This window comes from Psammomys obesus, unplaced genomic scaffold, assembly GCF_907164565.1.
Source record: "Psammomys obesus unplaced genomic scaffold, mPsaObe1.curated_primary_1811, whole genome shotgun sequence".
In the NCBI taxonomy this organism is placed as follows: Eukaryota; Metazoa; Chordata; class Mammalia; order Rodentia; family Muridae; genus Psammomys; species Psammomys obesus.
This window is the reverse complement of record NW_026585691.1, coordinates 12,379,329-12,403,957: the sequence shown is the minus strand read 5'-3', so window position 1 is coordinate 12,403,957 and position 24,629 is coordinate 12,379,329. Positions and strand designations below refer to the sequence as shown.

General features: G+C 37.8%; 1 protein-coding gene across 2 annotated transcripts in view; it reads right to left on the bottom strand.

Annotated features, from left to right (window-relative positions):
• Bmp5 (bone morphogenetic protein 5) overlaps window positions 1-13,425 on the bottom strand; it is a 118,913-nt gene extending 105,488 nt beyond the window's left edge. Inside the window, exons 1-2 of one of the 2 annotated variants that reach the window (XM_055596972.1) lie at window positions 12,877-13,425; window positions 12,270-12,637 (exon numbers count right to left, since the gene is read on the bottom strand). In XM_055596972.1, the coding sequence (XP_055452947.1) occupies window positions 12,270-12,637; window positions 12,877-12,887 (379 nt within the window). In that variant the 5' untranslated portion in view covers window positions 12,888-13,425. Of the gene's footprint in view, window positions 1-12,269 lie in introns of both variants that reach the window. The other variant, XM_055596967.1, reaches the window with a different exon arrangement.
• Between the last annotated feature and the right edge of the window lie 11,204 nt (window positions 13,426-24,629).

Here is a 24,629-nt window from a genome sequence, read left to right as displayed (position 1 = left end):
GGGGGGGTGGGGGGAGGTGAGGGGGGTAGAGGTCAAAGAGCCAGCCATTGAATTCATGTCAGAAATAGTTCCTCTTCCCCTTACTAGGGTACCCACTTGGATACTGAGCTACCATGGCTACATCTGAACAAGGGTTCTAGGTTATATCCATATATGGTCATTGGTTGGAGAAACAGTCTCATAAAAGACCCCTGTGCCCAGACATATTTGGTCCTTGTGGAGCTCCTGTCCTCTCCAGGTCATACTAACTCCTTCTTTCATATTTTTACAAGATGGGAAATGTACTTCAATCAACTCATTATAAACTGAAGCTGTATCACATGCATGGTATAAAGCAACAAAATAAACATTGAACATAATTTAAATAATAATAGAAAACAGATTTTTAAAAAAAAAGCTTAGTCAAATACAGCCAAACAAGAAACATTGACCCAAAGGCCTAGATGTAGATAAAACAACTAAATTTAGAAAATTTAGATGTTCTTTTGCTCTTCTTTCCTGAGGACAACACAAATAACCAGTGAGTATTTGTGCTGTACCTATCTGGGATGTGCAGTTATCATCCATTGTGAAATGCAAACCTGCTAAGATACTTCTGCTAACGTGGCTGGAGCCTCCATAGTACATTCCCGCAGTAACGTGGCTTTCTGATAGAGCCTTAAGCTCTCCACACTGTGTCTTGTTCTTGGTACTAAAAAGCTTCCTTCGATTTTGTTCAAAGCAACACACATTAAAAGGGCTGAGATTAAAATATATTTTTTTCTTTATGTACAAGAGGCTAATTCAAGCTAGATATTTAAATGACAATGTATGCTTTTACAAATTTGCTAGTAGGCTTAGTTTTACTCGATGCTGGGATTAAGTTGAATATATAGTCTTAGTCTGTATTTTAAGAAATGTATTAAAATTATTCTTTTTAGTTATTTGGGGGATTTTTATTAAGTGTACATTTTTCCCACTGAGCATATTATAAAACGTCAAGATTGGTTTCAGTTATTTTTGAGATTTTTTTTATTAAATCTATATTTTCCCACTGAATGTATTATAAAATATGAAGTCAGTATAAATATTATTATCTAAATTATATATAATTCATTGTTAGCCTTTTGAGTAATTTGGAATCAAACTCTTAAGTTCTCAACCTGTTTTAAATATTATAGTAGTTATTGCAATTAAACAAAATAACAAAGTCTTAGCTGTTATCTGAGGGGAAAAAAATTAGTCCAAACAAATAATATAACAAAGTCACAAAATTTAAGGCTGAATTCTAAATAGAACAAATTTGCATTAAGGATACAATTGGCAATGAGAATCCTCTCAATGAGAAAGCATAAATTCAAACTTAATATGAATTACAGAAAACACTAACGCCTCCAGGATTTCATGATTATTTGAGCATAGTGCCTTTCCTTCTTGAAAGTCAGGAGTTGGTTCACCTAAAATTTCATCATGACCCTATCATAAAAACTCAAGATAAAAAAAAAAGACTTACTAAAATATTCTTTTAAAAATTCTCTTTTTTTTTTTTTTTTACTGTTCTTCAAAGGTGCATTTGAAGAAGCTCTATTTTCTTTCAATCAGGTATCTTTCAGTTGTATAACTTCGGCTTGTATTCTCTTATCCCTTTTTCATGATCTCTTAGCTACATTGAAATCATACAGTAGTTCTAAGAACCTGACAAAGGTAATGTGGAAAGCACCTCTCAGAAGCTTATCAGAGAATCCGTCACTGCAGGGCCTCACAGGGTAGTGCCACAGTGGGTCTCCTGAAAGAGTTTCACGGATGACCTCCTGGGTCATGCCTACAAAGCACAGGAGCCCAAGCACCTGACGCAGAGAAGGAGGAGGCTTCCTTTGACTCATGGTTTGAGAAGACACAGTTGTTCCATCATGGTCAGGAACGGCTTGAGAGCAGATGGCTTCCTGGTTGTAGAACGTGTGGTGACTTCTTTTGTAGCCCCAGATAGGAAGCAGAGGGGCTTTGCTGAAGAAGGATTCACCCTCCGCAGGATTCTTCCTCCAGGTAAGCCTCAGATCTAAACTACACCAGCCCCCCAATTAAAGAAAACAGCACCAGCAGCTGGGTAATGGATGCTCAAACACATGAGCCCATGTTCAGACCCCACATCAACCATAACAGTTCAGGGTGAAGGCAGTCAATGAAACTGAGGCTTTGTTTTGCATTTATCTGGGCAGACGAAAAGTTACATGCATCTTTCAGTTTTGTCCTGATGCGTCTGCTCGCCAAAGCCTGGTGGATGTGAATCTCTGATACCCTTCAACTCCTTGCCATCCATTCTAGTAGCAGCAAGAGTAGAGGATATTCATTGACTGTGTCCAGCAGGCAGGCCTGAGACAGTACTTTATTAAATCCAAGTTACAACTTTCTCTTATGAACCCTACTTGAAAGGACTAAAACGCACTTGTGAAATCGTTTGCTCAAAGATATGCAGCTTTCAAAGTCAAAGCTGCTATACTAGCAGTCTCCGCAAAGACCCCACCCTTTAGTCCTCTTGGCAACTAAGAGGGGAATGAAATAGCCCCTCCTCCCTCAGCTCAAAGAGTACTAACTAGCCCACATGATTGGCTATTTTCCCTTCCTCCCAACTTGCATCCAGTTTTTTAACATAATTATTTGCATAAAATTCAAGTTGAACTGACTTCTATTGCACACTGAATAGTAAAAGAAAAATACAAAATTTGGGGCTGGGAAAATGTCTCAACATTTAAAAGCATTTGTTGCTCCTGCCAAGGTCCCAGGATTAGTTCCCAGCACTCACGTGGGAGCTAGGAATCGCCTAGAACTCCAGTTGCAGAGGATCTGACTCTAATTGTTTTGTTGGGCACCACACACATAGTACACAGACATACAGGCAAAACACCCATAAAATAAAAGAGAAGTAAATATGTATCTTTTTAAGAAAGAAAATATAAAAATTTAAAAAGTAGAGTAATAATACCTAACGAATTGAAAGAAGAACATGAACTAGATCAGGAAGGAGCATTCTAGCCAGTGTTTCTCGTGGTTAAAGGAGAGAAAGGCGGTTTTGTCCTCAAGCCTCAGGGGTTGGTTATTTATGAGAAGTGACTAGCTCACAGGCCTGCTGTTCTACCAAGTTCTGCTTCTGTGGCCCAAAGAACAAAACAAAACAAAAACTACCTGGGAAGAGTGGAGGTAGCAAGCAAGAAAGACAATAACCCCGATTTACCTTACCATGACATTGTTTTCTTGCAGCGTTAATTGTGGACTGTGAATGCTACATGTGAGACTATTATGTGATTGCACTCAGAATCTGAACACTAAAGCACAGGCATGAATCGTTTTAAAAGAACGACTTAAGGTAAACCATTAAAAGGAAAATGTGGTGCTCTCCACACTCGCCTCCCGGACTGCTGGCTCTCTCTAGCGTGCTCCCTAATGAATCTGTTCCCTGGGTGTCAAACTCTCTAGCATCGCTAGTCTTTCTCTAGCAGTTCTTGGGTGTTTTTTTTCCATGTTTCTTTTATCTTTTTTTAAAAACTCAGTTGCTCTAAAGAAGCTTTCATGATGAAATCAGCAGCCTATACACAATTTACAGATCTGTTTACCCACCAGCATCAGATGGTTGCTTTTCACCAGTTCATTTTCAACTCCTGAAATAATTTTCTCTCAAGAGAAAATATGATCCCCCACTTGAAATTCATAAGTTAATTTTTTTTTTCGAAATCCCAACATGTACGGGGGTAACTTAGGTTGAAAGTAAAGTAATTCTAGAACTCAAAGGACCAAGCATCCAATTTTTTTAGTTTGTACCTCAAGATTGGCTTTGTGTCCATCCAACATCTTTAGTTTGTACCTCGAGACTGGCTCTTTTCCAAATCGTGCTCCTCTGCTCTCTGCACTGCAAGGATTTCAAGGGCTGCCAAAGGGCTCTCTGGCTATCAGTGAGGAGCATGAATGGGAAACATGGCCAGGAATACAGTCTAGGAATTTATTGCTTGCTTTTCTTCCCTGCTGAACATCTGAGAATTGGCTAGGTGGCATCCTTGTTCCCAAGGTTCCTCTCACGGTACCTTTCCCATATATCTGTCCTGGGAGATTCTGGTAATAATTTTTATCGTGTGCCTAAGAGTAATGGAGAGCCCTCAGCCGTGCGGAGCCACTGAACTATGGCTTGCATTTTGTTGAGAAAAATAGGACTGCAACAATATATATACTAATCAAAATTTTCTTCAGACAATTCAGTTTATAAGTGTTTCCTCTTTTCTTCTGGGACTCGGAACGAACACTGCGGTAAGACAGGAATAAATAGGGTGTGGTTCTTACTGCTAGCACAGGGTCGGTAAATGCCAAATTCAGGCCCAGTGTTGTGGATGTGGATGAGACGGTCCCCAAGTCTAGTGTGGCCTTTTCTTTGGTCTCATACTCCTCTGGCACCATCTTTGAATTGCTAGCCATTTTTAGACAAGCGCTCACAGTTTTGTTTTGTCTTAATATTTTATTGATTCTTTGTGAGTTTCACATCATGGACCCCGGTCCCCCTCATCTTCCAGTCCCCTCGTATCCACACTTTGTCCTTGTGACCTCCTCCACAAAGAATATAAAAAACAAACAAAATATAAATAAACAAAACAGAGCATAGTAAACATCTCACTGTGGAAGCTGTAGTGTGTCACAGCATGTCCCACAGTATACCCCTCTGTCCACACGTCTTCTCTTGCAAATGTTCCCTGAAATGAGTCATTGGCCTGGTTCGAGGCCTCTGGCTTCTGTGACACCATCCACACTGGATCCTCACTGGAACTCCTCTCTGATATCCTGTTGTTGTCCTGTGTCGTGGAGATCAGCAAGAACGGCCTTTTCACACTGACCAACAGTTCATACATGAGGTAGATATTAGGATGGGCCAACTCAAAGCCCTGGGTCTAGGCCTGGAGAGTAGCTGAGCTGGTCAGCCTTCCTTCCCTCCCACATCTGCCCCATCAGGGTGAATGCTCCAGGACTGCTCTGGGTAGCCCTCTCTCCCCACCCCCCACAATGCTGCCATCAGCGGGAGACGGGGTCAGCTCTTCCACTCTCATGCCCATGCTCACTCGCACCCACACCATCAGAGCTAGCTCCATTGTGCTACCCAGCCAAGGTGCGGGGTGGGGCCCAGCCTCCCAAGGACTGCAGCAAGCGAGGGGCTGGGACAGCTCTCCTACTCTCATACCCTTGGGCCCAGCTCAACAGTGCCTTCACCCTCTGGGCCAGCTCCACTTTATTGCCCGGACAAGATGTGAAGCCTGCTCTGCCAAGTGCTACAGCCAGTGAGGAACAGGGATAGATAGCTTTCCTAATTTCATGATCTCGGGTCCAGCAGGTAACGAGGGGCTGAGGAAGACGACATTACGCCCTCAAAGGGTTCACAGTTTTGTCACACTGTGATTCACAGATTTTGTAGCCACTTTTATAAATATCCTTTAGATGCCGAACACAAATGCAACTCAAATAACAGCCCCAGATGCTTTTCCATGCCTTAATATCACTTAAACACTATCTTTGAAGCTTTATGTTTAATAATTCATTTCATTCTTTGACAGACATTGACAGGAACAGAGCCACAGAGAACCCAGCCAACTAACTCAAGACAACGCTGCCTGGAAGTCTGAAAACTGGATTTCCAGAGGACATAATCTAGCTTCCTGGATGCCATATACCTCCAAGAAGGAATCATAAAAGAGACAACATTTAAATTCAATTAACAGATGAACCTTAAGAACAGTAAGCTGCCATTGACTGATGTTCTGAAAGGACTGTGTTTCTTACACAAAAAGGCTAAGGACAGAGTCATAATCACCAAAGAAGCCAGTGCACAAGAAACGACAGACACTGGGGTTCTCTTACAATAATGTTAGTGAGCATGGCTGAAGGATTTTACAAAAGTTACAAAATTTAGTGTTTTCTTGTTCTGAGACATCCAACAATACCAAATAAAACCCAAATGTGATTTTATAGAGTGTGATCATGAATTTCTGAAGGTATACACCCACTTGTGTATATATAATATTTATTGATTCTTGGTGTGTGTGTGTGTGTGTGTGTGTGTGTGTGTGTGTGTGTGTGTGCTTAGTTTGTGCATGTGTGCCACAGCATACAGAGGTCAGGTAACAATTTAAAAGAGTCGCTTCTCTCTTTCTCCCACATGGCTTTCAGGGATGGAACCCATCTTGTTGGGCTTGGTGGCAACTGCCAAAACTTGTATATATATATAATTGTATTCAACCTTAACAAGTTGTTAACACTCAGTTCTAGCAACTAATTAAATAAACACAGTATCTAAGATGTACCTTAATTCTATTCATCTGTTTCTAAAGCACAGACTTAGTTCTTGCATTAAAAGGACATTTAATACCCCACTGCTTGTGAAGAGGAAGATGAAAGGACATATTCTGAAGACAAGGACACCCGTTATCTTAGAAATTATAGAACTGAAGGTTTTTACTTTAACTGCTATAACACCTATTTTAAATACCACGTGGCTTTGTCACCTAAGTTTCACATAATATTTATTTAGCTGTTTGCTTGCTGAGCAGAGAATTAAGCACTCTCTTTTGATATAGTGTCGGTATTACCTTCTTGTCTTTCAAAAGTACTAAATGTTACTCTTATTAATCTATAAATATCTTTCCCAACATTTTAGACACTTTTCACAGTAACAAAATTCTTCTTTGTCTTTTTTTAAACGTATCCACCACTGTTTTAACAACTCTCAAACAGACTACAAAAATGACTGCTTGATTATGTGGGTACTTGTAAGCATTTCGGGGGGGGGAGATAAATATACCCATCATTATCCTTATCTGACTGTCAGACTCTGTGAGGTGATCCTTAAGCTTCCCAATGTCACAACAAAATGAAAGCAAGCCCCTGTCCCCTCCAAATGAATGAGCTGGCTGACAAGGCTAGCTAGTGTGCCTAAAGGACATCCTAGTCACGGGTGTTATTTTAAGAGATGAGCAAAGGAGGAAACCCCGCTGCCCAGCTCATAAAATATGAACTGAAGGTGCAAAGAAGACCCAATAAATACTACTTAGAACAAGGGATTCATTGTTTCCCACCAGTCCTGTGAGGGGCTCTGTGATCTCAGCCCCTGTCTGAGGAGCCTCTTCCTTTAACCTATGGGATGTTATTTTTTTTTTAAGCCAAGCTACTACATTATTTATGACTACACGTAGTAGCTGGTCTGTGTGTTCCTGGTGCACATGTACTGAGACATAAACTTTACTTTCCCCCAAGTCAGTATTTTAATGCAGAAGGATGATAGAGCTTTTTGCTAGAGCTGCTGTGGTTGAGGATGGTAAATCGGCTGTTGGGCCAGCGTGAGGTAGATGGGGGGGAGGGAGGTTTCCCCCGCACATCTTCCACCTGCACACCTCGAAGACCAGCTTTGAATAGCTGCCTCATTTACTGTCATTTTAAGGTGCTTTTAAAACATACTTCGTTTCTTTTTCAGCCTTGTGTCTACATTATCTTCATCTAGCCCATTACTGCCTCTTGAGAATTTAATAAAGAAAATAATTTCTTAATATTAGCGTCATCAATCTTGAATGAAGATAATGTAAAGAAAAGTTGTGCGGGAATTGAATGCTGAATTACTTTTAGTCAGTGTTGGAGTCTTTCCAACCTTTCATTTTGCTTTAACCTGTGTCCTTGTATATTTTAATCATCTTTAAGAATAGTAAAGTCAAAGACGTCAATTAAGTTTTGTCAAAGGGAGCCTCAAATAGAGTAGAAAAGAAGGCGGGGAGCAGTGGGGTGTCAGAGAAATCATTGCAGGGGACAGCAGAAGCCAGTGGATCCAAATGTCCTGGCCTGCTCTCCTCCCTGTGGGTGAGGCTGCACCTGGCACAGCACGTGATTACCTTTCCCTTCTCAACTACTGAGAAAGCAGGAGGCTGTGCCTAGGTTATCAAGCTGGAACTAATCGATTTTCAACCAATCTAAGTCCTTAGTTATAAAGAAAGAAAGACCAAAGGCAAATCCCAGGAAGGGTGGGAAGGGTAAAGACAGCAGGCCAAGATAGCCTGGGGGGCTCCAGAAACCAGAACTAAAAAGTGGAGAATTAAAAGTGTTGGAGTTGGGACAGGGGGAGAGGGAAGAGTGTGTAATTATAGACAGTGAGAGAGGCCCTAGAGGTGGTGCTTGGGGCCTTTCCAGTGCCTTCCAGCTATATGTCCATGCCTTCCTAATTCCCCAGGCACTTGTCTTCAGACTTTTAAAACTGACTGTTTTGTAAGTGACCATTAAGATATACATTTTTTTTTATTATTTAACTCTGTTTAATAACTCTGGGAGCTGCATCAGTCACTTGGCAATAAAATAACTTGAACAACCACAATCTGGTTGTCTCGGTTATGAATGAGGGTGATCATTGATGAAGAGGGAAAAGGTTTTCATCCTTAGCAATAATTTTTTTTTCCCTTCAAACAGACTGGGGCGGGGGGGGGGGGGATTTAAAGAATGATTGTTGTATTGCCCAGTGTTTTTATTTCCTACTTCAGACGGAATCCATGGAATAGGTGCTAGAGTGGTTTCAAATCTATTCACTCAACTCATCATTTACATTAAAAAAAAAAAAGCTTTTGAATGTGTTTACGGGTGTGTTTCTATTACACCTGTTAAAAACTCTGTTTTCAGAGACTCCATGCCATAGGTACCATCTTTACATATGTTTATGTGTAAGTCCTTCTCCACCGAGCACTTGAGTCAGCCCAAAGCAGAAATATCAATGAGGATATAAACATATTTTTCCAATATCAGGGGAGTTTATTGAGTTTAAGAAGGGAGCCTAAATTTAATGTTCCCCGCACTGCTCCTTTCATACCTAACATGTTAAAATGTTATAAACCGTGAAAACCTTAGGAGTTACTTCTACATACTTTATACTTGAACACATTCTTAAAATGTATCTGAAAGGGATTTAAAAGCAATGCATCCATGAGCCAAAAACTACTAATAGGCACAAATGTCAGTTTTTGCTTTCAGGAAAATATATGTAGGTAATGAATAACACAAGTTTCCCATTTTTTTTATCATTTGCTCTTAATGTATTATTTAGCATAATCAAATAATTAGGTAAAACATTGATAGCTAATCTTTAAATCATTCTAGAAATATCCCACAGATATTATCTTTATGTGACAGAAACTGCACTTAAATTCTAAAGATGCATAATTTAGTTGTTCGTTTGTACTTCATACATAAACCAAGTAAACATTTAGGAAAAATACATTAAAAAGCAAAAAAAAAAAAAAAAAAAAACAAATACCCTAAAGAAATTTTTGTTCCCCACAGAATTAATTGGTATCAATTCAACAAAAATTTAACTGATGCTCAACAATTTGAGAGTAGGGAGTTAGCTTGTAAGTCTCTTTCTTGATTTAAGAAAAGCTAAATTTGATCAAACTATTTAGCTTTGCTTCTTCAAAGTGAGCAAGTTGCTATAATAACTTAAAGGTAAAAAATAATGAGTTTAGCTTAAATGTAGATGCTTGCATAGCTAAGTCCTGTTACATTTTATTTTCACCTTTTACTAGAAAAGAATCTTTTTCACTTATAAAAAAAAAACAATAACCAATTCACGAGAAAATTTTATAAATAAATAAATATTGTGTTGGATATGATTCTGAGTCTGGATTAAGTTGAATTAGTCATGGGAAATGTTACAGATGTTATCCACACCTTCACACACACTCCAAACACACCCCACTACTGCTAACCGGACTCACTGGGACTTGGTCACCACAACACAGACATTTTTTGAGATGCTGGAGAAATAAATTCCCCTTGAGCTTCATAACAGTGTGAAACACAGCCCAGGTAACATACGCTGCTGAACGTTACCTTAAAAGCACTGGTTTTTTTGTTTTTTTTTTTTTTTTTGGTTCGGTTTATAATGATATCATACCTTTACCTTTCCAAGTATACTTTGATTTGTTTTATGTGCGGAGGAAACACAAAAGTGAGTTTTATACTAAGTAGTGATTGGCTGTAAAGTTTGGTTATATGAGTAGACACGTTTTAAGAGCAATAAAACTGTACCTCGATTTCACCTCACGACAACCACAAGAAACTCATCCAGAGTCAGGATCCATTTTCTACTAATTTCTTATGACACATTTATTTGGGGATTATTAAAAAAGAAAACACCACATGGTTTGTTACTGAGGAAAACACTGTCCACCTGTTTAAGCACGATCAAATGCTTCTGGCGTTTAAATCTAATACTACTTCTTAGAATAAAATAAATAATTATATATTGATATAAGTAATGAGCTGAGAAACAACTGGGTTGTACCATGACCAACACAAAAAGAAGTCATTAATTTAAAAGAAAAAGTATCACTTAATGGTAAAACAGTGTTGAAATCATTGAATAAATTGCTTTCTAATTTTTTTTAATTTTCTCTGTATTTATAACAAACAGTGCATACAATTTCAAAACTCTAATAATTTCCTAACATAGCAATGAATACCAGTTACAAATGATCAAAAGACTCCGTTTAATGATATATGTTGTTAAGGCAGATGAATGACTGAGCTATTGTTACTTAATCACAAATTCTCTTTTTTAGATGGCCTAAGCTAATAACTGACATTAGTCCAATCATTTTTAGCTTCTCCTCTAAAGTGAACAAACCACTAAAATAACTGAAAGGTTAAAGGTGATGAGTTTAGCTTTAGCTGCTTACGTGGTTAAAGTTCACACCTGAATATAGTGATTTGCATTTAATTACACTGAGTGAAAGTTGGTCTAGTGATATTAACATTCTTGAATGAAAAAGCTGCAAATTAAAATACACTGTGAAGGCTATTTTCACAGCCCTTATACTAAGAAGAAGGAATCAAGCCAGTTTAGAATTACATTCTACTTGAAAGCTCTCACTGAAACCTGCTAATTCTATGTACAAAAGAAAAGCCACAAGGAAGACCTGCAGAGCACCTGATGTGCAGGAGACGACGGTTTCCTAAAGCTCAGCACTAAAAGCTTTGTCCCTGGTAACACAAAACATATGATTTAGTAAGCCCCTGTCCTTCTTGCCAGGATTGCTAGGAGTAAATGACCACAGCATATTAAAGAACATACATTACAAACGTGGCCGTGTGTCACCAAGATTGGTTGCTATCTGACTTCTCAGAAAGTATTTCCTTTGAGACAGTATACAAGGATATTTTTAACTAGGTGTAGAGTAAAAATATCTTGAAGTCAACCCAGAGAGCATTTTAAAACTAAAATATTTAAAGGCTCTTGATTTTTTTGGAAGTTTATTAAATTTGCTAAATTTTAAGTCTTAAAACTAAATTATGTTTAATGTTACTTTCCCTTAAACATCTAAAGATAGCCAATTCATCTTCAGTTTATACTAAAGTGTTTTAGTATAAAACAGCCCTTGTAAAGTCATCTTAAGTAGGTAAACTATTTAATATTCTGGAAATACTGGGTAGTAATCCGCCATTTGAGACTGTCAATATTTAAAAATTACCATGAAGCACTAGCACTGAATGAAATATAATTTTAAAACCTATTCCTTAATATCCTTGTTAATATTTACAGAAATTATCAATTTAAAATGTTTTAATCTCAAAGGAGAATTTGGTATAAATACCGAGAAAGCAAGTTTTATATTTTTCTAGCCATGACTACATTTAGTCATGACACTAAGAAATGTTAGCTCGAAACTTCTCTTTTAAACTACTTTTTCACTGAACTCCCTTGATTGTTAATATTTTACAGTTCCATTTGATCTTGCTTAATTTTATTTAAAGACTTTTACAATAATTTCTTCCCCTGGGTGAGAATTTTTGAGTAGCACATGAATATGTATGTGTTCACATGCTCTTTAAATCACTAACAAAGAAATGGAAAGTTATCTTTATTTCCCCACACATAAATACTGGTTTCTTTCTTTCTTTTTTCCTTTTTGCCCAATGCATTGCCCTCCTTATATATTTCCCTTTTTATAGTATTGCCTTTTATGCACATCTTTAAATTAAATTCTAATAAGCTCCCAAAGGACCAAATTCTATCCAAATTGTGACTGTTTAATTTAAGCTTTCCATGTTAAATATATGTGACTCTATAACCTAGAGCAAAATCTTGTATCTGTGTAAAAAGGGAAACAGAAGCTATGGAGGGGAGTCTTATAAAATGAATATATAAACACAGCCACCTACCAAAGAGCTACTGCACCATTAGAAAAGCTTCCACTTTATAGTAACCCAGATGAACAAATAAACGAACAACGTACCTAAGTTGACGAAGCTCATGACCATGTCAGCATCATTTAGGAAGTTGGTATCGTGTAGGCTGGCAAGAGGTGGGCTCCGAGTGGTCAGAGGAATCCTTGGAGATAAATGCATACGATGGGCATACCCGTTGGGAGAGGCTGGGTACGCCTTTCTTGCCTCCTTGTCCTCTCCTGCCAGGGATACCCTCACCAAGTATTCCGACTCCCCAGGATTTTCTTCACTGGTCATGGCATTGTACAGATCCAGCATGAAGAGGGGTGCAGACGAGGCTTGCTTGCCAGGTGAGAAGGGCCTGGGTCTGTGAGGCAGACCCAAAATAGAGAGGATTTCCCTCTGTATCTCCCGTCTTTCGTGGTTCCGTAGTCTTCTATAAATAAAACTGGAGTGAACATGATTGTCTCCCAAGCTTCCTTTTGCACAACCCACTTGAACCCAGCTGCTCCAGAGGAAGCCCACAGTAACCCTAAGTAAAAATACAGTCCAATGCATTTTTTTCCAAAGGCAAAAGTCGATATTTTTAATCCTTGTCCACTTAAAAAATAATAATAATAATAATCCAGGTTCCTTGGAGGTACACTTTGCCAGGAGCTGTAAAAACAAATTTACCTATTCTTCATGACAGTGATATTTCTGAACACGGCATCCTCACTCCATTTTCTTCTCCTGCTTTAAATATTTTAGAATACGTCAATAGTAGTTATTTCTAAGAAAGCTGAAGGTCAGATTTCTAATTATCCACAGTTGTTAAGAACTTTTGCGGTGTTGATGGAGCAAAAGCTGGCTAAAATTATTTGACCAAATAACCTATGCATTCCTATGTGAATTTATGATAACCAGGCCTTTGGTATTTGAACTGACGAAAGCTGGTCTTCTGATAGACTGTAGCTCCCAAGTTCTCTTCACTTGCTCTGACTTCTTCCCAATGCTTGAACTCTTTCCAAAACAAATCCTGAGGTCTGAATCACAGATCTACGCTGGCCTGCACCTTGGTGTTGGAATTATGCTTGTCCGGCAGCCTAGTGATAACTTGAACATCTTTTGTATGGTCTTAGTGTAAAACAAGACCCAAGGTTATTCTGTTCAAGTAAATGTGTTTCCCTGAATTTACTTGAAATCCTTCCTGTAAATCCATTCAATCTCTTCCTCCTTCTCACAGTTAATTCCACCTCCAGCAGGCACAAATATACCAGCCCTCTTCAAGAGAGATCTAAAGAGAAATGTAAGCACAGCCCTGCTGGGAAAGAAGAGGCTTCTCATTGTAATTTGAAACTGGTAAAGCAAAAAGAAGTTAACCCTTTTGCTACCAGAAAAGCCTCCATTTTTGCAATTTTATAACCATGCGTCTAACATTCAACAGTGTGATATATGGGGTGTACAAGTTCCAGGGAGGATAAAAACCAGTTTTCAAGTAGCAGGCTGAAAACTTTGCCACCCTTCCATATAGAAATGTTTTAGGTCTTTTTAGTAGAATGCATTTAATACATTTCTATATTAAGTGTCAGGTTGTAACAAGTTAACCGTGCTATGTCTGAGTTCCATACTTGAGATTATCTCTAGCTTTTGAAAGTCATTAAAATTTACTTCTTAAAAAAAAATGAAAGAACAAACTTAAAATTGGAATACGTTTATTGATTCCTAGTGACAACCAGTCATTTTAAAGCAAAAAAAAAAAAAAAAGTAGACAATGAATCATTAAATACATTATTTTCCAAAGAAAGTTATAATGATTTGGGGGTGGGATTTAGATAGCTCCAACTTAATTGTCTGTAGAAACGATTTAATTGGAAATATGTATTTATTCTGATTAAATTAATAGTTGAACTAGAAATATCTTACAATGTTATCATTCATAACTTTTACATTGCAACTGAAATGTAGACATACTTACAGTGAGATATTTATTACAAAGAATACTCAGTACTTTGATTTGTTTTAAGTTGTACAAATAAATAAACAGCAGTCATGCTAAAGATCAGCTATCCCACGAGACTACACACAGATTGGAAGTGGAATTCCTGGACTCTGATGGGCAGAACAGAACGAGTGTGCACCTTTCTAAAATGCCATACCTAAACTGAGGAAATGAGTGAAGTATGTGTTTATCCTTAATGGTTAATGCCTTTAAAATTTGGAAGTCTGCAGTGTTTCTCTGCCTGCTATAATTTTCCTCTCAGGCACACATTTAACCTTAGCGTTTACAGTGCTTTCATTGTCTGGGGCAGCATTCCGATAGCAAGGTAAATTTATCGAGTGAATTCTAGAACTGCGGTGAAATCCTAATGTTCTCTCTCTCTCTCTTTCTCTCTCTCTCTCTCTCTCTCTCTCTCTCTCTCTCTTTGCCTAGAGGTGTCTAGTTTCTTGTTTAATTTCTTTTAGCATATTTCCTCCCAGTGAAGAAAACAGCCACATTTCTCATGGTCTTCAGTTCATTGGTGAATGCAAGACACTGAAGGGGCTTCTGAATCTGGGCACACACGTCATTTCTCTTGTTCAGATTCATCAGGGAAACTCGACAGCACAGCCGAACAGTCTCCTCACTGAAGGCTCCGCATCATCACAGATGCCACCACAGGAAGAGCAGCAGCCCAGATGCTGCTCTTAGGGCACCGTTGTGAAAACAGACATCACGAGGAAGGGCAGCCATGCAGGCTTACAGAGACCAGATAACCACTACAGTAAGCAACAGTTTGGACTGCTAAAATTCCTGAGATTATTTGCTCAGCCTTCAAACCAAACAGCAAATTCTGCTCATCAGGACAGATTCAGATCAACTACTCTTTTGTGTTTATGAAACATATCAAGTAGGCTATGGGAAAACCTCTGTATTTTAAAATACATTTTCAAAGCTGTGACTTTGCTTCATGCCTCAAGAGCACAACAGTGTTACAGAGGAAAATCAGCTGCACTAAAAGAAGAAACAATATTACATACTTGTTTACTTTTTTCCTAAGATACTTGGAAACTAAAGATAAGACTGGATGTCACACAAGTCTCAAGAACTGTTCTCCTGAACCATAATTTTTTTATAGTAATCACTATAATTGTAATTTGATTGTTTACCCAGGCATATATAGCTTTCCATTGTATTAGCAATAAGTTGCTGGCAAGCTTGGTCAGATTTTAGTATCTACTCTAACCCCCACTTCTCTTCTAGTAGACTAGATTTAGCCCATTCTGATTTTTTTTAAAGATCAATGAGGGGAAGAAAAAAAATAAGAAAAAAAAAAAACCTAAGACTAAACAGGAAATGCCATCTACTGTACAAAAAGTTAGAATCATTTTTAATTAAAAGTAAATCATTTTACCACACCCCGGTTCCTGGATAGATTTATACCTAAGTGTTTGAGAGCAGCTTGAAAGATGGAGTAGATTTTGTACCTGCAAATTAGAAAAGATGCACATTTCTGATCTGTATTATACAAGGAATTGACAAGCTGTGTAGTCACACACAAGAAAGGAAAAGCAAAGTTAGGCTCATCACAGGAATTATTCTTAACCATCACCAAGAGGCACTTCCTCAAAAACCCACCCCTTTCCCTTTTGCTTTGGAACAAAAACAGGGCCCAGCTAAGAAGCCTCTCCACGGGTCACTCTTCTTTTGAAGTTTCTCTTCTCACTGAAATCTGATGCCTTTCTCTCTGGATCTGTGGCACAATCATACCCAATTTACCAATTTCAGTTTTTCCAGATTTCTCAAAGGAAACCCATTCAGTCAGTAGTTGAAACACTTGTAAATCTTTTTTGTTCTAGAACTTTCCTCTCATCTCTCTTAAGCTTTGATTGTTGCTGGTTTTGACGGAGAGTGACGGAGAGACAAGGTATCTGGAAGGGGTGAAGTCAGCAGGCATGTAGAAGACCATTTAGGTTGCTGGATGAGCTGGCAGCAAAGAGAATTTTAGTAAGGGAACTACAGAGCCCACTGCGTCCAGAGGAAGACAGAGCAATACTGCAAAACCTCCCTCTGACAGGCTTTTTTTTTGGGGGGGGGGGGGGGGAGGGGACATTGATGTTTGTTTGCTTGCTTGCTTTTCACAGTGACTGGAAAGGGACTGAAGTCACGGGCAGTCTACACTTTGTCCAATCAACAGCTAGGAAAAGAAATGTAGGAAACTGATAATAAAGATAATGGAAAATAGAGATGTTTTGAGATGTTTGCTATTATTGAATAACCAGGATATAGCGGATTTTTATATGACATGTTTCTAAGATTGTTTTATATGAGTTTAAGACACTAGGTACTAATTATAATAGATATTTCTTGATAAAATAAAGCAATAATTAGTCATTTAAAAGTAGGCATTCTTAATAGAACATCAGTCTCATGATTCCTTATCTACTAGATTCCAATTCTATCAGACAATGGCCATGATTCAGAAGGAAAAGAATTGTGTGATGAGTTGCATTCATATTCACAAAACCCTCTGTTACATTATTAAAGTGGAATTCTATTGAATTAAAGTTGATAACCCTCATAGATCTGATTAATATCTGCTCCTGTTGGGAAATACCACATTCTTTTGAATGGCAATGGCTTATATTTGTGGAACGGTTCGTCTTGGTTGTCAACCTGACAGAAACTCAGATCAGCTAAGAGACAATGCTTTCCAGTGAGTCTGCAAGGTGTCTTGTGGATAGTTAACTGAAAAGAAAAGCACTGCCCCAGAGTTGGCAGTGCCTTAGATGGGCACTCGAGCTCTAAGGACCTGTTTCCTGTGCTTGATTTCTTTTCCTTGTTGGTATGTGCATCTACTCCACAGCTGTTGCTACTGCTGCCGCTATCATCTCTGACAACCAGAACCCAGCTTCTGTGGTCTTTCAGTGTGGACTAAAGACCAGCATATGATGGGGATCCGCGTCATATGAAAACCCCCAAACAACTCATATCATGGACTGAGTAGATACTGGGTTGTCTGTCTCACCAAAGCACAGGCTTGTTGGATATTCACATAATCCCATCTAACTAATACCCTTTTGCAATAAATATTCACTCTACCAGTACTGTTTCTCTAGAGAACTCTGATTAATACGATGTTTGCCCTCGTGATAACATTATAGCCCTTATTGCAATGCCAAAGAACCTCTGAAAATGAGCACAATCTGTTAATTAGATTTTTAGCAGTCATGAAAATTGCCTGCAAAGTCTCAGAAGAGTGGAGTTGCATAAAAGATATCCAGGAAAAGCAGAGCATGCAGAAAAGCACCAAACGAGGCATGTGAGGGCCAAAGTCAAAGCTCTTAAACCCGCACTGCTCACACCTTACACTCTTGCAGGGGGCTGACTCTAACCAATATATTGAAGAACCCAAAATTTGTAGGAGTGTGACAGCTCCTTGACAGGTATGGCTGCCAACCCTAATTATTCCCATTAACAATAAACATCACTATTGATGGTCAAAAGCATCTGATTTGAAGGAAATTTTAAAATTGCATAATGTAAAATTGCTTTTTCGTAGTACCTTTTGTCATAGGGAATACAAAATGTTTCGTTGTGGGCTGGAGAGATGATTTCATGGTTAAGAGCACATACCGCCCTTGCAGTCTGCCTGGGTCGGGTTCCCAGCACTCACGTGGCAGCTGGACCCAGCCAGGAGATCCAGTTTCTTCTTCTGGCCTCTGCGTGCACCAGAAGCACACGCGAGCGCACTTACAGGCAGGCAAAACACTCATACACAATAGAACGAATAAACCCTAAAGGACCATCACTGGAGTTTACTCAGAGGCTTTCGGATAAATTCAGAACCTAAGAAAGTATCCGCAAATATGTCACAGAAAGTATTCGTATATGTACACATACCTACACATACACACACATACGTGTGTATATATGTATATATGTAATCACCCAAAATCCTCTGCAAATTAAGAGAATACGGACTTTGCTTTGTAATGTGCAATATCCTTAGAGAATATAATGGATAATATAAATAGTGATTAAGATTTGAGCTGATAAGATTGAATTTTTTTAATTTTTAAATAATTTTATACATTCACTTGTATCCGAGCTGTAGCCCTCTCCCTCTTTCCCTCCCACTCCTCCTCCCTCCCTCATTTCCTCCCTGCCCCCTTCCGAGTCCACTGAGAGGGGGTGTCCTCCTCTCTTTCCATCTGGCCCTAGCTTATCAGGTATCTTCAGGATGGTTGCAATGTCCTTATCTGTGGCCTAGCAAGGATGCTCCTCCCTCAGGGGGTAGGGGAAGCTCATGAGTTCATGTCAGAAACAATTCCTGTCCCCCTTACCAGGGAACCCGCTTGGATACTGAGCTACCATAGGCTATGTCTGAGCAGGGGTTGTAGGTTATATCCATGCATGGTCCTTGGTTGGATAAACAGTCTCATAGAAGACCCCTGTGCTCAGATATATTTGGACCTTGTGGGGCTCCTTGTCCCCTCTACGATATACTAGTTCCTCCCTCCTTCATATGATTCCCTACACTCTACAGAAGGCTTGGTTATGGGTCGCAGACCACTTTTAGACAAGGTGATAGATTAAGAAATACTAACAATAAGCTATGCAAAGACCAAGAAAGTCACAATTATTGATAGCGACTCAAACGTTAATATTTTTAAATGATTAATATGTAATCAAAGTTGAGAGCCACCAACAACTATTCTGAGACAAATGTAAATGGATTGTACATCAAAAGGACTGCATTTCCGGGTCATGATAAAGGCTTCTAAATAAGAGTAAGATTTTTTTAATTGTTCATTGATTGTTAATAAGATTCCATAATTTTTAATAAATGTTTATTTCAAGTAAACAGACAGTGTTTTGTTCCAGAAAACCATTTACATTCCATACACTGAATATTAGCCTATTCTAGACCTGTTGTAGATATAAATATTTTATGCTTTTCCTACAGGTCAGTTGCTCCTGAAAAAAAAAAAAAAATTGCTCAGGTACTGAAACTTAAATTCAGAGTCAAAATGCAGTTTCCTGTTTTTGAAAAAGTCTGCACTATGTCATAATACAGATATAGACCTATTTTTAATGGCATCTGTTTACGGCACAATTTTCTTTGACTCATTTACAGTTCTTTCTTGAGCTATCGTGTGCATCCTAACGTGTCCTCCATTATGTCACACAACTCATTTGGACATCCAGTCATCTGAACTCACCCAGTTAACTTTCATGTCTGTATTGAATATGTTCCATTTTGGAGTGTTTAGACACACAGTGTTTAGAGAGCCGTGTGCAAGGTTCCCTCTCAGTCTTCTCTTCACTCTAGATCGATCTCTTCCCGACCTTCACTTTCAAGTTACTTTCTTTTTTTTAACTTAATTCTGTTTTTTTAATATTATTTTTTTTTACTTTTTCTTGAAATTATAATTACATCACTCTCCCTTTCTTTTTTCTTTTTCCAAACCCTCTCAATTAACCCCTTACTCTCTTTCAAATTTGCGTCCTCTTTTCTTATTTTGTGTGTGTATAGTATGTGTATGTGTCTGTGTATGTGTGTATGTCTGTCAAGTTACTTTCTATGTTTAACTCCTATTATTTCTGTTTTTACACGTTTTATTTTCTCTCTTTTTGATCCGTTTCTCTACTTACAATAAGCTTTATCTCTGTGTACCTAATTTTAAAAGCCTTATCAGCGCCCCCCTCATCTTCTTATCTAGAACTCTCTCTCAAGTGTCCCTGTTTTCTTTATCTCTCACCTTTCACCAGCCCTCTTCCCAGAGAGCAGAATTTCACCCCGCCCTTTACCGACTTTCTTCTTCCTTCCCAAACCGGTGAATCATTTCGCCTTCTACCATCCCACATTCCTTAGCCCGGGGGGGGGGGGGAGTGAGCACATTAAGCTACAACCTGACAGTGTATCCCCCCAAATTCCAAATTACACCCTCACGCTGCTTCCCTGGAAATGGAGAGAAATGCTGGTGACCGTTTTCAGGTGCCGAGTTAACTCTTTAGAAAAATCACTCTTAAAACACTTAGGACAAAAATTGTAACAGCAATGGTGAAAATAATATCGTGATAACAAAAATAGTCAAACCCAATATTAGTCTGAACTTAGAAAAAAAGAATAATCATCATTGAGCTTATGTATAGCATCTTACTTTCAATATGCTTAATCCTAATTTGTGGCACATTTGTGTCAATACAGAACTCTAACTCACAATATAGTTTCGTGTTATAACACATCAATGTCTTTTTAAGTCTTTAATATCTTTCTAGAAAGCTTCTCTGGGTATAATTTTTATTACTAGTATGTTACCTTCCAACCATTTTTGGGAAACAAAGATAAGCTAAATTGTTTATAATTTCTAGTCATTCAAGGAATTCCTGATGTGGAGATATACCACTATTTGCACTTAATTTTGTTGTTGTTGGTATTTACCATTATATGCTGGATATCAAACAGAAAACTGTATTAACATCAATAAATTTTGAATTTTAATTGATAAGATTAAACCAAGTGAGACTGAGGCTGCAGTTTTGTAATTACCTAGAAGCAAATTTGGAAAAAAGAAACTATTTGTGATCCATATTCATAAGCTTAACCAACAGGCTTACACATATTTTTAAATACACTTTTTAAATGGTGTGAAAGACTTACTTAAAGATTAGTATGAAAATATTCAGTAAACAAAGTGGAGCAAATGGCAACAAAAAAAGACCGTGCTTTTGGAAGCCCTCTGGGTAGCCTAGAGCAGTTACAGTACCCTGAGCCTTCTCTACTCAAATCTTCAGGTCTTCATGGTCATTTTACTCCAAAAGAAATTGTTAGCATAACTCCCTCATCAAACTGAAGTATAGATCATTCACGTGCATGGATATCAGAATCATTTAGATGAATAAAACTGACGACCACAGAGCATGAACTCAAAACTAATTGTCTATAATACGGATGCTATTATAGTAGCAATTATCCAAATGCTGCCAGAATCTTTCCACCAAGTAACTATCATGTTTAACATGTGCTTTAAAGAAAGTCATAAAATTCTTTGGTTCTTTTCCTTATTTTTTTCCACACCCATGAGTTGTCAAGGGACCTGTAAAGAGTATATTGTTTAACAAAGACCCTGCTTCATGTTGACAGCCAGCAAACTAGATTGACATCTTGCTGTCCAAATGACTTTGGAATCACACAACCAGAGGGTAACCAGAAACAGTAACTTAACTGAACCAGTTTCTTCAAGGGTGAAATGAGGGGGAAAGAGCTCTTGCTGTGAAGTACTGAATGTATTAAATAAGAGAATTATGGGACTATGTTTCATCAGTGTCAGTGTTTCAAAGCTTATTACCAAGAGGACATGGCCCACTAAAATTGAAATTCTTTTTCGCTTTGTTGTTAGGTGTCCCACACTGACAATTTAAGACGTGGTGTTTATACTCAATCGGAAAAAGAGAAATACCATTCTACAAAATAGCATTGTCGTGTCTAGGGGTATACAAAGACTGGAATTGTATTGTGTTATCTTTCTGCACAATCTGCTCATATTTTGAAAGATATACAGCCTTCCCCTCCCCAACCCCGACCCATGAGATTCCCTCCCAGTTTTATCAGTCCATCTCCAATCTCTTCCACCAGAATCCTGGCCCAGTGGCGAAGTAAAAGAGAGAAAATGGCTTTTAAAAACTTAGTGACCTCATTGCCTTATCACTCACAAATAGTTAAATTAAGCACACATTTGTTCTGAAGGTCTTGGTTGGTAGTGATGGATGTAGTCAGCTTGAGAACCAGGGGTTTCCTTGACTTAGAGCCAAGTCATCATTATTCCACAAACCCTGGCCTGGGAAAGCCATCTAAAGCATGCAGGTGACTGACAGTGAGGATGGGCTAGCTGTTGAGAGAGGTGAGTACGAGTTTGTAATAGTTTTTGGTTGTTAATATTTAGCATTATACACTGGATATTAAAAAGAAAATTGCATTAACATAAATTAATACTTTATTTGATTAATCACTCTGTTTACTCTGCCCCATAGAAGTAATTCAACTACCATATTTGCTATTATCTATTTTGCTACATGAGCTAAAAATCACTTAACACCTCTGCCTGTTTCCTTGTTTTTAAACATCGGTTATTAGTAAAATATTTAGAAGGTTATTGTGAGTCTCAACAACATAGTTTGAGGATATTATTTTATAGCTATAAAGCAACTATAACAGCACTTAATGTGTTATGCAGAACATTTTCATGGCAGGTTTTTAATTTTCATATCTTTACTGAAATTATAACAAAATATTTAGTTGCTTCTATGCATTTAGAATAAACAAACTATTAGTGACATGCAAATAGAGTATGCAACATTTTCCAAGCATATTTTACCATGAAGTCATTTATTTAAGTAGCTAATTATGGTTATGCTAAACATATTCTAAAACTAATTCTCCAAATGAATGTTTTAAGAGAGAATCAATCTGTCTTACAATAATTGGAAAGACAAAATGATAAAGCAATTAAGAAGCATATTCTCAGAAAAGACAGAATTTAAATGCTTGTCCTGTGTTTCATAACTTTGAAATCGCATATTGCTTGAGTTTCCTGATCTTTAGCTAAAGATAAAGACATCTGATATCTCCTATCATATAGGATTTTATAAAGATTAAATGAAATAATAAACATGAGAAGATTTTTAGTTGGAAGTATAGGAAAAAGAAAACAAAATATTAGCATGGGAATTGGTGATCGTTAAACAATAAGGTTAGGTTCCATTAGATTTCACTGCCTTCTGTAGAATTCTGTGCAGTATTATTACACTGTGACATCTAGAAGGCATATGTTGAGGGGAAAAAGCTCCTATAGCCCAATAATCAGCCAGAACATTTATCTGCGCAAGAACATTTTCCTCTGCAGATCTGACCTGTAACAGCACTCTCCAGTGCTTACCAAGTGCCCAAAGGAGCTATCACGATATACAGTCCTCTTCAATTGAAAAAGAAAAGATCTTACTTTTTAAAACTAAATAAATTATCTAATATATACCACGTATAGGTAAGTAGAGCTAGCATGGATCCAGGGTATAGAGTCAATTCCTGAGTTTGAATTTCTCTATCACTGACAAACCAAAGACACCATGATTGTCAGTAGGGGGCGCTTTCCTCTGAGAGGCAAAGAAGTAGAAGAAAGATAAAATTAAAGCTAGCCTACCCTGTGCTGTCTTAGAAATGCTGGTTGTTATGGGGTTAAGGAAATTTTATGTAAACCGGGCACGGTGGTAAAGGTCTGTAATCCCATTACTTGGGGAGGCAGAGGCAGGCGGATCTCTGTGAGTTCAAGGCCAGCCTGGTCTACAAAGCAAGTCCAGGACAACCAAGGCTACACAGAAAAACCCAGTCTTTAAAAAAAAATTTTTTTAATAAAAATGTTATTAAAAAATATTTGTCACCAACACATATAACTAAAAACTTAATGCATTTTATCCTTTTTTTACAAAATTGAATATTAAAAATTATTTTGATCCACCAACTAAAAATGGCTTTTATTCTAACATAGTTATTTTAACCTTAACTTCATTTAAGGTTTATTTAAAATTAAAAATACTGTGTACGGTTATAGAGTAGATTGGTTACATTGTCTAGTGTTTCCAAATACAATGATTTCATACCCTTTGTATATAACAGATAGAAGTAGATAAAATTCCCATGGTCAAAATTGTAATCACAATAAAAGGGATCATTTATGTTTTCTCATGTATGTGAAGATAGAAATGAAAGTCCTTGGTGTCTGAACAAATTCAAAACTAGACTTCTTGTACTGCTCTAGGATTGGGACACCAAGCTTTAGTTAAGATGAGGACAAAACTGTTGCAAGACTCTAAAACATAATGAGTTTTTTTAATCCAAACACTGACAGGTTCTGACTAGTAATATTTGCAAAATAAGCTCTGCCCTGAGTAAATTTTGCCTTAGCATTTGCTGAAGATTTTGGAACAAATTTAGAAATTGGTAAGAATTATTTTTTCAGTTATTTCCTTTAGTTGTTTTTATTATGATACTGAGATATTTAAAAATATATTTACTCGAGGCTGGAGAGATGGCTCAGAGGATACGAGCACTGCCTGCTCTTCCAAAGGTTCTGAGTTCAATTCACAGCATCCACATGGTGGCTCACAACCATCTATAGTGAGATCTGGTGCCCTCTTCTGGCAGCAGGTGTACATGCAGATAGAGCACTCTTATGTAAAATAAATAAATAAAATTTTTAATATAAGATATATATTTACTATAAAAGAAATAACCCATTCCTTTCACTAAGGTGTTTGTTTATTGGCCTCTGGTGTCTAGTAAGGTCACAGTTATGCTGTCATATAATTTCATTTTAATTCTTTTCCTGTACATATATATGTGTATAGTGTGAGTATATATGTTTGTGTGTGTGTGTGTGTGTGTGTGTGTGTGTGTGTGTGTGTGTGT